Genomic DNA, 12826 nt, shown 5'->3' on the forward strand with positions numbered 1-12826 from the left:
CCTTTAACTGCTGAGCCATCTCTCCAGTCTGCCCCCTCCTACTTTAAAGCACGGAGGATTGATGTGTGGTGAGAACTCCTTACTTGGTACAGAAACTGTAGGCTCTGCTTTACCTTACAGAGGTAGAAATGACTCCTATTTTCCTCCTAAAAACCAAACTCACTCATACTGATTAGCAGCCTGTAGCTTCTGGCAGGTCAATGGGGACAGGACTACTGTGTTTAACAACTTAAGAGAGGAGTTTTGTCAAAGCACTGGCCGCCACATGGAACCTCCAGAGTGTTTGTCTTAGCCCTGAACCCCTCTATGCTTAGAGAGCCAGTGTAAGGGCAGACTCAAAAGTCTAAACTCCTATCCCCATGTTGGAACAAACTTAACACATTTTTGTTAAAAGCCTTGCCTCCTAACACCAACCATCAACACTGCCTGGTCTTTTCGGCCTCAGAATGGCGCTGAAAGAGTCTGGTCTGAACTTTAGTGAGCTGTCCTCAGACACAGGGCTTTGGAATGGCTATTTTGGCTTCAGTTTTATTTTGTTTATTTTATTTTATTTTATTTGGCTTTTCAAAGTAGGGTCTCACTCTAGCCCAGGCTGACCTGGAATTCACTCTGTAGTCTCAGGGTGGCCTTAAACTCAGCAATCCTCCTACCTCTCCCAGCCAAGTGCTAGGATTAAAGGCATGCGCCACCACACCCAGGCATGGCTTCAGTTTTGTAAATCAAATGTCACTATATTATATTAACGTATAGACCGCCCCCCCCAACTCAAGCAGAAGTGTAGACCTATAATTCTAGCACTTGGGAAGCCAGGGCAGGAAGATCAGGAGTCACCCACCATTACATACCAAATTTGAAAGCCAGCCAAGATTATATAAACCTTGTCTCAGAAAACTAAAAAAAAAAAAAAAAAAAAAAAAAAAAAGTTAATAAGTTTTATTACATGAATTCTCTGGATCAAAAATTCTGTAGATCAAAAAAATAAAAATAAAAAATTCTGTAGATCACAAATTCGGGCACGACTGAATTTTGGTTGGTTTTGGGTTTTGAGGCATGGTCTTACTACGTACCCTAAGCTAACCTTGAACTCACAGTCTCCCCACCTTTCCCTCCCAGTGCAGAGATCACAGGAATGTGCTGCCATGCTCAGCATAGGCACTCCCAGGAAGCCCTGCACTGAACGAAGGCTCAGTGTGTTCCCTTGCTACATTGATTGCATGGTCTGTGTAAGCCCAGCCTTGAGACCACAACCAGGCCTTTTGCCAAGTCAGCAGACTTCAAGGATGGTAGCAAGTATACGAGTCCTCCGCCATCTGCAAGCCTTTGTTGCTAACCATCCCGAAAATTCCCTCTCTCTCTTCGCCTCACCCGCCTTCTTTCCCTGGTGTGCAGTTACCAGCATTGTTAGTAGTATGAACCACGGAGTGCCAGGCCTGACTTGCAGCTTTTGTGTCTCCCCATCCTCGGGGCCATGGAGTCAGCTACACCTTTTCTCATTCATATTTCTACTGGTCTTCAGAGAGTGGGTACCAGCGTGAGCCTCACTCAGACTCTATAATTCATGCCTGGCTTTGAGCCCTCCATCCCATCTTGCTGCCAAACCAATTTAGCTGCCAGTATGTTTTTTCCTGGCAATACTGGTTCTAAATTCACTGCCTTCTCAGCCATTCCTTTAAAGCAGGCTAAGAGAAGAAGATGGAGTAGAAAGTAAAGGACTGTTCTTAATTCATCTCTTGCATTCTTCACAAAGGGTTGATTTTTGTTTAAAAGTAATAAATCAGGCTGGAGAGATGGCTTAGTGGTTAAGGTGCTTGCCTTCAAAGCCTAATGACACGAATTCAATTCCCCAGTACCCACATATAAAGCCAGATGCACAAAGTGGTGCATACATTTGCAGTGGTTGGAGTCCCTGGTATCATTATTCTGTCTCTCTTCTATCTCTTTCTGCTTACAAATAAATAAATAAATAATTTTAAAAAAATAAATAGGGCTGGAGAGATGGCTTAGTGGCTAAGCACTTGCCTGTGCAGTCTAAGGACCCCAGTTTGAGGTTCGATTCCCCAGGACCCACATAAGCCAGATGCACAAGGTGGTGCATGCATCTGGAGTTCGTTTGCAGTGGCTGTAGGCCCTGTCACGCCCATCCCCCCCTCCCCGCCTCTTTCTCTCTCTGCCTGTCACTCTCAAATAAATGAATAAAAATAACAAAAAAAATTAATAAAAATAAATAGCCAGGCATGGTGGCTCATGCTTTTAATCCCAGCACTCGGGAAGCAGAGGTAGGAGGATCTCCATGAGTCTGAGACCAACCTGAGACTATATAGTGAATTCTAGGTCAGCCTGGGCCTACCTCGAAAAACAAAGCAAAACAAAATAAATAAATAAATAAATGTAATAAACAGATTTTCATATCTAAGCTTGAAACAAGGCTAAGAAGATTTGGCACCAGATTTGGCTTTTAACAGACTGCAGATGTATGAACTCTGGAAAGCTCAAGTGCCAAAAGGAAACAGTGTGAATAGAGCCCCCACCTTACCAAAAAATAGTGTCTGACACACAGCCAGGAGTCAAAAGAATTGACTACAGTGAGTAAGGGTGCACATTAGAGCCTGGAGCCATTAGGCTGCGTTCTTTCGATGAACATTGTCGGAGCCTTGATTAGGCTAAGATGGATTAGCAAGCCTCTTCTATAAAGGCTCAGAAAGTATGTTGGGCTGCTTGAGCCATGTGCTCTGTCACAGTTACTCAGTTCTGTTGTTGTAGTGTGAAAGCAGCCATAGACAGTACATTACCGAGTGAGCAAAGCTGTGCTCCAGTAAAACCTTATTCATTAGAAAGTAGGGCACTGGTGGGCTGGAGAGCTGGCTTAGCAATTAAGGCACTTGCCTGTGAAGCGGAAGGACCCAGGTTCAATTCCACAGTACCCACATAAGTCAGATGTACAAAGTGACGCATTGTCTGGAGTTTATTTGCAGAATGGCTACAGGCCCTGGCATACCCATTCTCTCTCTCTCTCTAATAAATAAATAAAATATTTTTTTAAGTGGGTTGGAAAGATTGCTTAACTAAGTTAAGGCACTTGTCGGCAAAGCCAAAAGATCCAGATCCAGTTCCCCAGTACCAACATAAAGCCAGGTGCACAAGGTGGTGCATGCATCTGGAGTTTGTTTGCAGTAGCTAGAGGCCCTGACATGCCCCCCCTCTCTCTCAAATAAATAAAATATTATATTAAAAAAAGGATTGAATAGGCACTAACTGCAAAGCCAAAGAACCCAGGTTCAATTTCCCAGGACCCATATAAGCCAGATGCACAAGGTGGCACATGCATCTGGAATTCATTTGCAGCAGCTGTTCTCTCTCTCTCTCCTTCTCTCTAGTAAATAAATTTGGACTGGAGAGATGGCTTAGTGGTTAAGGTACTTTCCTGTGAAGCCAAAGGACACAGGTTCAATTCCCCAGGACCCACATAAGCCAGATGCACAAGGAGGCTGTAGGCCCTGGCCCACCCATTCTCTCTCTCTCCATCTTTCTCTCTCAAATGAATAAAATTTTAAAATTCAAATAAATAAATTTTTAAAATAAAAAAATTAAGCATGGCTAGGCTTGGTGGTGCATGCCTTTAATCCCAGCACTTGGGAGGCAAAAGTAAGAGGATCACTGTGAGTTCAAGGTCACCTGTGACTACATACATAGTGAGTTCCAGGTCAGCCCGGGCTAGAATGAGACTCTACCTAAAAAAAAAAGAAGAAGAAGAAGAAGCATGGCATTGGGCTGGGGAGATGACTCAGCAGCTAGAGGTGCTTGCTTGCAAAGCCTGCCAGCTGAGGTCTGATCCCCTAGCACTCAAGTAAAGCCAGGCTTAAAATGGTACATGTGGGCTGGAGAGATGGCTTAGTGGTTAAGTGCTTGCCTGTGAAGCCTAAGGACTCCAGTTCGAGGCTCAATTCCCCAGGACCCACATTAGCCAGATGCACTAGGGGGCGTACACGTCTGGAGTTCATTTGCAGTGGCTGGAGGCCCTGGCACACCCATTCTCTCTCTCTGTCTCTCTATTTGCCTCTCTCTCTCTGTCACTCTCAAATAAATAAATAAAAATGAACAAAAAAAATGGTACATGTGTGGCTGGAGAGATGACTTAGCAGTTAAAGCACTTGCCTACAAAGCCAAAGGACCTAGGTTTGACTCCCCAGGACCCACATAAGCCAGATGCACAAGGGAGCACATGCATCTGGAGTTCATTTGCAGTGGCTGGAGACCCCGGCACACCCATTCATTCTCTCTCTCTAATAAGTAAATAAAAATAAAATATTTTAAAATGGTACATGTGTCTGGTGTTCATTTTCTGTGGAAAAACCCTGGCATGTGCATGCATGCACACCCACATGCATGCAAATAAATAAAACCTATTTTTTAAGAAGGAAAGTATGGCAGTAGGCCCTACTCTTAGAAATCAGAGATATCTGGGTTCAAATCCAGGTTGTTCTTTAGCTAGAAGGCAGACAATATCTTTAAGTATTTGGTTTCCTCATAAATTAAACTGGGACAAAAACAGTAGTTACTTCATGGAATTGTGAAGATTCAATGAGAAAGTGTGTGGAACAGTTTCAAGGGAGGGTCTCATGCTGAGAGCATGTGAGATATATTTTCATGATCAATAGCACCAAGTCATTGCTACCTTGTTGATAAACAAAACTTGGTGGAAGCCACTGTGGCAGAAATGCAAAGAGGGCCGTGTGTAACTCTTATGAAGCTATTATTGGTGCACCCTCACATAAGCTCAATGTTTACTGCCCTCTAGTGAATATAGTTTGCTTCTTTAAAGTGGGGTTGCCCCTCATTACCTCTGCTCCTCCATTTGCCATGTCATGGATTGAGAATTGCAGTGGCAGGGCCAGAAAGATGGCTTAGCAGTTAAGGCACTTACCTGCAAAGCCTAAGGACCCATGTTCAATTCCTCAGAACCCACATAAGCCAAATGCACATGGCGGAGCATGTGGCTAGAGTTCATTTGCCATGGCTAGAGAGCCCTGAATCCTATTCTTTCTCTATCTCTCATAAATAACTAAACTACTTAGGCCTGGCATGGTGGCACACCTTTAATCCCAGCACTCAGGAGGCTGAGGTGGGAGGATCACTGTGAGTTCAAGGCCACCCTGAGACTACATAGTGAATTCGAGGTCAGCCTGGGCTAGAGCAAGACACTACCTAGCAAAACCAAAGAAATAAAAATAAGGGCTGGAGAGATGCCACTTGCCTGTGAAGTTGAGGACCCGTGTTGGACTCTCCACATCCCACATAAGCCATACACACAAGGTAACACAAGTGCACAAGGTCACACATGCACACACGGCGGCACATGCGTCTGGAGTTCACTTGCAGTGGCTGGAGGTCCTGACATGCTAGTTCTCTCTCTCATAAAAAGATAAAAATAAAAAGTAAAATATTTAGGGCTGGAGAGATGGCTGAGCAGTTAAGGTGCTGGGCAACAAAGCCAAAGGACCCAGGTTCAATTCCCCGGTACTCATGTAAAGCCAGATGCACAGGTGGCACATGCATCTAAAGTTCATTTGTTACTGGCTAGAGGTCCTGGCATGTCCATTCATATTTTCTCTCTCTTTCTCTCTCCCCTCTCAAATAAATAAATAAAATTTATTTTAAAAATAAATATTTGTAAGTATTCTTATGGCTTAGGGCTGGGGAAATGGATCCATGGTTAAAGCCACTTGCTTGCAAAGCCTGACAGCTCGGATTCAGTGCTCCAGTATCCACATAAAGCCAGATGCAGAGTGGCCCATGCATCTGAAGTTCATTTGCAATGGCAAGAGACCCTGGCATGCCTATTCCTTCTCTCTCTCCCTCTCTCTCTCTCTGTCTCTCTGCTTACAAATAAATGAAAATATTTTTTAAAAAAACAAACAAACAAACAAGAATTCCTCTGGCCTTCCGCCTTAAAAGCTGCCAATAGCTATGTCCAGAAGTCCAAAGGACTTCCAGCAGTGGAAAGCCTGTGTCCATTGCAGCACAAAGAGGCACCTCCCATTGTCCTCCATGTCCCAAGCATGTCTCCGTGGGTAAGAGGGGTCAGAAGCTCTGCCCAGATTTGTGGTATTGTTTCATAGATAGCCTTCATTCTAGTGTGTCTTGTCCCAGGATTTTTGCAAGCAGATGAGCAGAGCAGCAAGGGGATAATTAAGCATGAATCCAGGCCCAGGAAGTGAGCAGTGAGTGAGGGCAAAAGGTTCGCATCCACATCCTGCCAAAGCCTGTGGAAGGTGGGAGTTGGAACAGTGAGAGGCAGAGAAGTGCTCGCTCGCGTCTCCCACTCACCGTGTGGCATTTCACTGTGGGGAGCCGAGTGAAGACAAGCTGGGTTTGGTAGCTCCATCTTAATTATTCACTCTGAATGACATCTTTTTTTATGCCCCTGTTTTTCTTGACAAACATTAGGACCCAGTGGGTTTGGTAAAGGACAGGAAGTGTTCTTATTAACTCTTGGACTGAGATCCTCGCCTTCCCTTTGGCTTGTTGAAGGTCCATACTGATGTGGTCCCAAAGGTGCTTTTGCATTTCTTTAGACAGTGCTTCCTAAACATTTACATGCAAGTCACCCGAGTAACCACTAAGCCATTTCTCCAGATTCTCCACAAAATATGTTTAAAAGAAACTGGAGGGCTGGAGAGATGGCTTAGCAGTTACGGCCCTTCCTTGCGAAGCCAAAGGATCCAGGTTTGACTTCCCAGGACCCATGTAAGCCAGATGTACAAGGTGACACATGCATCTGGAGTTCATTTGCTTGGCTAGAGGCCTTGGTGTGCCCTTTCTCTCTCCCTCTCTCCCTCCATCCCTCCCTCCATCCCTCCCCCTCTGTCAAATAAATAAAAATAAAGTGTTTAAAAAATATTTTATGGAGTTGGAGAGATGGCTGAGCAGTTAAGACACTTGCAAGCCTGACGGCCTGGGTTCAGTTCTCCACTACCCACATAAAGCCAGATGTACAAAGTGACTGTGCATCTGGAGTTTGTTTACAGTGGTACCCATTCTGTCTCCCCCTCCCCCCCCCCCAGCACTCGCGCTAGTGAGTGCTCGCTCTCTCTCTCTCGGCAAACAAATAATATTTAAAATACATTTTTATGTAGTTATTTGCAAATAGAGAAGGAGAGAAGGGAGAGAGAATGAATGGGCATGTCAGGGCCTTCTGCCACTGCAAAGGAACAACGAAGGAACCTTGTGCATCTGGCTTTACATGGTACTGGAAAATCAAACCCAGGCAAGCAAATGCCCTTAACTGTTGGGCCATCTCTGTAGCTCCCAATTTCTTTCAGTTCAGATTAGTGTAATTAAATGGAATTTTACTCCATTTCCATTGCTTATTGCTCCTCCAAGGATGCTGTCATTATTTATGGCTAACAAAGTACTGTAATCTTTGCTTAAAGTAACAAACATCTGTTATCTCAGAGTGTCTCTGAGCAGGGGTTCAGGAGTAGTTTAGCTGGATAGTTCTGGTTCAGGATCAGTCATGTGGTTGGCTGAGACTGTCCTCATGGGAGAGCTCAACAGGGGCTAGAGAATTCACTACCAAACGGACACACTCATGTTGCTGTTAACAGAATGCCTCCACTCCTCACCACATGGACAGAGCAGGGTAAGCATCATCTGACTAAATGAATGGCCCAAGAAAAAGAGAGAATGAAGAAGAAATTGTGGTGACTTTATAGCCAGATTCTTGATTCTGTTTTGTTCTATTGTTAAAAGTCAGTTATTTAGCCAGGCTGGCATATCTTTAATTCCAGCACTTGGGAGGCAGAGGTAGGAGGATGGCTGTAAGTTCAAGGATAGTCTGAGACTACATAGTGAATTCCAGGTCAGCCTAGGCAAGAGTGAGGCCCTACCTTGAAAAACAAAAACAACAACAAAAGAAAAAAAAAAGTCAGTCAGTAAACTCCACTTGCATTCAATGCTGGCGATAAATGGGGTGACAGATGTCATAGCCAGATTGCCCTCACATCCCTCACTTATGTTCAAAAGGGGAATTTGTACTGTTTCATAAGTTAAATACTACCTCATAACAAAGGCATATTAAAGGATCTATGGACATATTTTTAAACCACCATAGACCATAGTGGTCAAGGAGCCACTATGGGAGAGGACACATTCAAGGGACAAATGTACCTCATAATCTTACAGGTCTGCTTTTCTTCCTGATAAAGGCATTGCAAAGTGGAAAACCATCAGTTCCATTCCACTGTGACAGGGGCTGTCCCATTCTGCTACTTGTGAGGTGAAGAAACAGTTATAGTCCAAGGGGAGGCAGGATAACATAGTGGTTACATTCAAGAATCCAGCAGGGGCCTGGAGAGATGGCTTAGTGGTAAAGCACTTGCCTGTGAAGCCTAAGAACCCTGGTTCGAGGCTCAATTCCCCAGGACCCACGTTAGCCAGATGCACAAGGGGGTGCACACATCTGGAGTTCATTGGCAGTGGCTAGAAGCCCTAACACGCCCATTCTCTCCCTTTCCCCCCCCCCGCCCCTCCCCTTCTTTCTCTCCCTGTCTGTCGCTCTCAAATAAATAAATAAAAAGAATCCAGCACTAATGGATTTGAATCTGGGCTTTTCCATTTAGTGGTGGTCTGTGAGAACCATCACTGGATCCTCAGGTTTTTTTTTAAATATTTTTTATTTTTATTTATTTATTTGAGAGCGACAGACAGAGAAAGAGGCAGATAGAGAGAATGGGCACGACAGGGCCTCCAGCCACTACAAACAAATTCCAGATGCGTGCGCCCCCTTGTGCATCTGGCTAACGTGGGTCCTGGGGAATCGAGCCTTGAACCGGGGTCCTTAGGCTTCACAGGCAAGCGCTTAACCGCTAAGCCATCTCTCCAGCCCAGATCCTCAGCTTTATCTGGAAGAAATGGAGGTAAAAAAAATAGTTGATTTTAGTGTTGCATAAGAATTAAATGAGGGCTGGAGAGATGGCTCTTGTTCTCAATATTCGGCCTCCACCTAACATGAGCTTTCTATATTTGGAGAAACGCTGGCCATTTTCCTTCACAAGTGCCCTTTCTCACCCTTTATTTGGATTTGGAGAGGTCTGGATGACCTTGGCCAGTAATCCATAGATGGACATGTCCTCCTCAGCCTTATTCCTTCTTCACCCACCATTCCACTCCACAGCCCACGACCTAGTTTGCCCATCTCTGAGGGTACAGTTTTCCTTTTGGTAGCTGACTGGATCCACCCAGATCCCAACACTGACAGAGACAGGGCGGGGGAGTGCTTTTACCAGGAAGTGCTGTGTCTGTGCTGAGCTACAGAAGGGACTAACCTTAAACTAGTTCAGAGCAAAGTACTGGGGAGTCTCCAGGGAAAGGGGAAATGTATTTGTTCTCCAATATGAGTTTTTTTTCCTCAAAGGTTTATATTTTTTTATTTATTATTTATTTATTTGAGACAGAGAGAGGGAGAGTGAGAATGGGCGTGCCAGGGCCTCGAGCCACTGCAAATGAACTCCAGACGCATGTGCCACCATGTGCAGCTGCCTTATGTGGGACCTGGAGAATTGAAGCTGGGTCCTTAGGCTTCACAGGCATGTTCCTTAACCCCTAAGCCATCTCTCCAGCCCCCCAATATGAGTTTTTAATTTTAAGGTTTTTTTATTTATTCATTTGAGAGAAAGAGGCAGAGAGAGGGGGAGAGAGAATAGGTACGCCAGGGCCTCCAGCCACTGTAAACAAACTCCAGACACATGTGACACCTTGTGCATCTGGCTTACATGGGTCCTAGGGAATCAAACCTGGGTCCTTTAGCTTTGCCTGCAAGTGCGTTAACCGCTAAGCCATCCCTCTAGCCCTGAGTTGTTGTTTTTTTTTAATGCAGTAAAACTGTCCTGACAAAGATTTTGATAGGCTTATATTACATATTTACGTCTTTACAGCAATCAAAGAAATCCATTCTGATTCATTCTGTTTCCTCTCCAGGTATTTAGTCTTCCTACAGATCAAAAGGGATCTCTACCACGGCCGCCTTCTCTGTAAGACATCTGATGCTGCCTTGTTAGCAGCGTACATCCTTCAAGGTAATGACTTTGGACAGGACGATTTTGCTTTTCATGCTAAGGACTGACTACATTACTGCAGTTCCCAGAGATGACTACTTCTTGGATCTAAACAGTATAACTTGAAACAGTGTCCAAGTTAGAGGGTTTTGCCAAGGTCACCTAGAGCTAGAAAGCCCGGAACGCTCAATCTGAACCTGTACCTAAGGCCTAAATAAACCAGTCTGTTAAAGTCATTTTGATTAGAGATTTGCCCTGCACCTCTCTGGTTGATAATGTTTCTGAGACTCTAATCAAAAATCACTTTTTCCAATCCTCTCATGCAGTTCTCTTGAGACATGAAGCAGCATGGAAGCCTGGTATCTATTTTAGAGACCTCTCAGCTCAGAGTACTCAGTGTTAAAAGTGTTTCAGAGAAGCACGTTTTCTAACGTGCTAATAAGTAAAACTTTAGTCTCACGCAGCAGATACAGTCTGACTTGGGGAAGAGGAAAAATCTGCACTTTTCTCATAAGTCCCCTTCTCTCCTAAAATGCTCAGGATACTTAAGTGCCACTTTCTAGATGTTTCTTAGTCCTGAAACTGTCATTACCACTGGATTATTTTGAACCAGAGCACTAATATCATGAAGTTTACATCAGTGAACCTACACTCTCAACTGGAAATCTGAAAACTCCCAGAAGCAACTAGAAGAGCACCTAAAAAGTACTTGCTAACAGGAGAAATATCAAAACTGCTAAGAACTGAAAAGTCAGACCATCACCATTAATTTCTGTGGCTCCTAATTCAAATACCAACTAAATGGGAAGTCTAGCAGGTGCTTGCTCATTTTGAGGTACCCAAAGACCCCTTTACCTTTTAAAAAGAAAGCCCATCTAATCTAATTTCAAACTCTAGTCTTTTCTTCAGTTCTACCCTAACAATCATATTGAATGCTTTAAAACAAAAAAAAAAAAAAAATTACAGGTATTTAAGCCAGGCATGATGGCTCACATCTTCAATTCCAGCACTTAGGAGGCTGAGGTAGGAGAATCACCAGGAGTTCAAAGCCAGCCTGGGCTACAGAGTGAGTTCCAGGTCAGCCTGATGGTGGTGGGGGGAGTATTTGGTTGCCCTTGAAGCAAAATAAATTATTCTAAGATTCAAGGTTATCTCACACTTCACTTTAGTCTCTTGCTGAACAATAGAAATTCCCAAGTAGTTTGAAATTTTAGTGAGTTTTGTTTGCTCCCCTACCCCCACCCCCCTGCCAGGTAGGGTCTCGCTCTAGCTCAGGCTGACCTGGAATTCACTATGGAGTCTCAGGCTGGCCTCAAACTCAGAGCAGTCCTCCTACCTCTGCCTCCCCAGTGCTGGGATTAAAGGCATGTGCCACCACACGTGGCTTGTTTGCTTTGTTTTTGTGTTTTGTTTTTCAAATAGAATCTGTGTTGCTCAAGCTGGTCTTGAAATCAGGCTCCAGTGATCCTCCTGCCTCAGCTTTCCCAGTACCTAGAACTACAGGTATGCACCACTACAGCCAGCTCCAATAACTTAGAAGGCACTGGAATTTGAAATGGAAAAGTATGAGCTGCAAGTACTGTGTACAGCTGAGAAAGGAGGACATGTTTTTCTCCAAACATTTACTCTTTCCTCATCTGAAGTGCTTATTGCTCTCCCAGGGCAGGAAGGAGGGCAGCCATACAGCTTCTGGAAGCTCTTCCTTCCCTGGAAGTAAGCTGGTTTCTGATCTACACAACCCTTCCAGATTTATGTGAGAGATGAAATCTCTGGGCGTGGCTGGGGAGATGGCCCTACCTGTCTGAGCAGGACATTGAGAAATCAGCCTCAGTGCCTGGTGCTCCTGAGCTCAGTGACACTGTGGTCACAGCCAGTCTTCCCAGCCCCAGGCCTCTTGGAAAAGGCTGGCAGATACTCTCCGTGAACACTAGAATGTTTTCATGTGGTTTGATGTGGACTGAGGATTGAGTTCTGAATTGGGATTGTGATTCATTCAGAAATTTGCCTCGTCCCTGCTAAAAATCTTCAAAATAAGACTTAGATCTCTAATCTGGGACCAGGTGGTTCTGTCTTCCTGAGTAAGCTGTTTCCTGATGTCACTCAAGAGTTTTGCTTCCAGGCCCTCCTGCCGCGGCTGAATGGCTGAAGACCCTTGTTGAGGCTCTTTCATTGCAAATTTTCTAGTGGTGACCTCAGCCCTACTGTGACTCTGCACAGACTTGAATGACAACCCAGTGTGCACAGCTAAGAGAACACAAGCGGACGTGGCCATCCCTCTGTCCCTGTGGCCGGCCCACAGCTGAGCTCTGTGTCCCTGCTGCGCTGTGTGACGACCTCCTGTTGTTGCTTTACCAGTGATGATTTACCTGTCTCCCTGTTTGTTTTCTTTTACTTGCTCTTGAAAAGCGGAGATTGGGGATTATGACCCAGGGAAACACCCTGAAGGCTACAGCTCCAAGTTCCAGTTTTTTCCTAAACATTCAGAGAAGCTGGAAAAGAAAATTGCTGAGATTCACAAGACCGAGCTCAGGTGCGTGATAACACTTTAGGCCCAGGCCATGAGCTCTCAGCTGTGTCCTCGGCTCCGGAAGACTGTTTGCCGACACAGATGTGCTCCTTGCCTTCCTGACCCTGGGGTGCGCCATTTTCAGGGCTCTGCGGACAGCACCTCCATCCTGTGGGCCCACTCTCCAAGAAGAGCAGTTTAGGCTGAGGCTTAAACAGAGGCAAGAGAGAAGCTGTGCTGGAAGGGAAAGGGGGAGGAAGTGGCCTTT

The 12826-nt window shown here is 44.9% G+C and overlaps 1 protein-coding gene across 9 annotated transcripts in view; it reads left to right on the forward strand.

Moving 5' to 3' along the window:
• The window catches only part of Frmd5 (FERM domain containing 5), a 382500-nt gene that overhangs the window by 318328 nt on the left and 51346 nt on the right, over nucleotides 1-12826 (forward strand). For 8 of the 9 annotated variants that reach the window (XM_045157691.1, XM_045157686.1, XM_045157690.1 and 5 more), the window contains exons 5-6: nucleotides 9976-10073; nucleotides 12459-12582. In XM_045157691.1, coding sequence (XP_045013626.1) covers nucleotides 9976-10073; nucleotides 12459-12582 — 222 coding nt within the window. Of the gene's footprint in view, nucleotides 1-9975; nucleotides 10074-12458; nucleotides 12583-12826 lie in introns of those variants that run through there. The other variant, XM_045157694.1, reaches the window with a different exon arrangement.

Source organism: Jaculus jaculus, chromosome 8 (assembly GCF_020740685.1).
Source record: "Jaculus jaculus isolate mJacJac1 chromosome 8, mJacJac1.mat.Y.cur, whole genome shotgun sequence".
NCBI classification, from domain to species: domain Eukaryota; kingdom Metazoa; phylum Chordata; class Mammalia; order Rodentia; family Dipodidae; genus Jaculus; species Jaculus jaculus.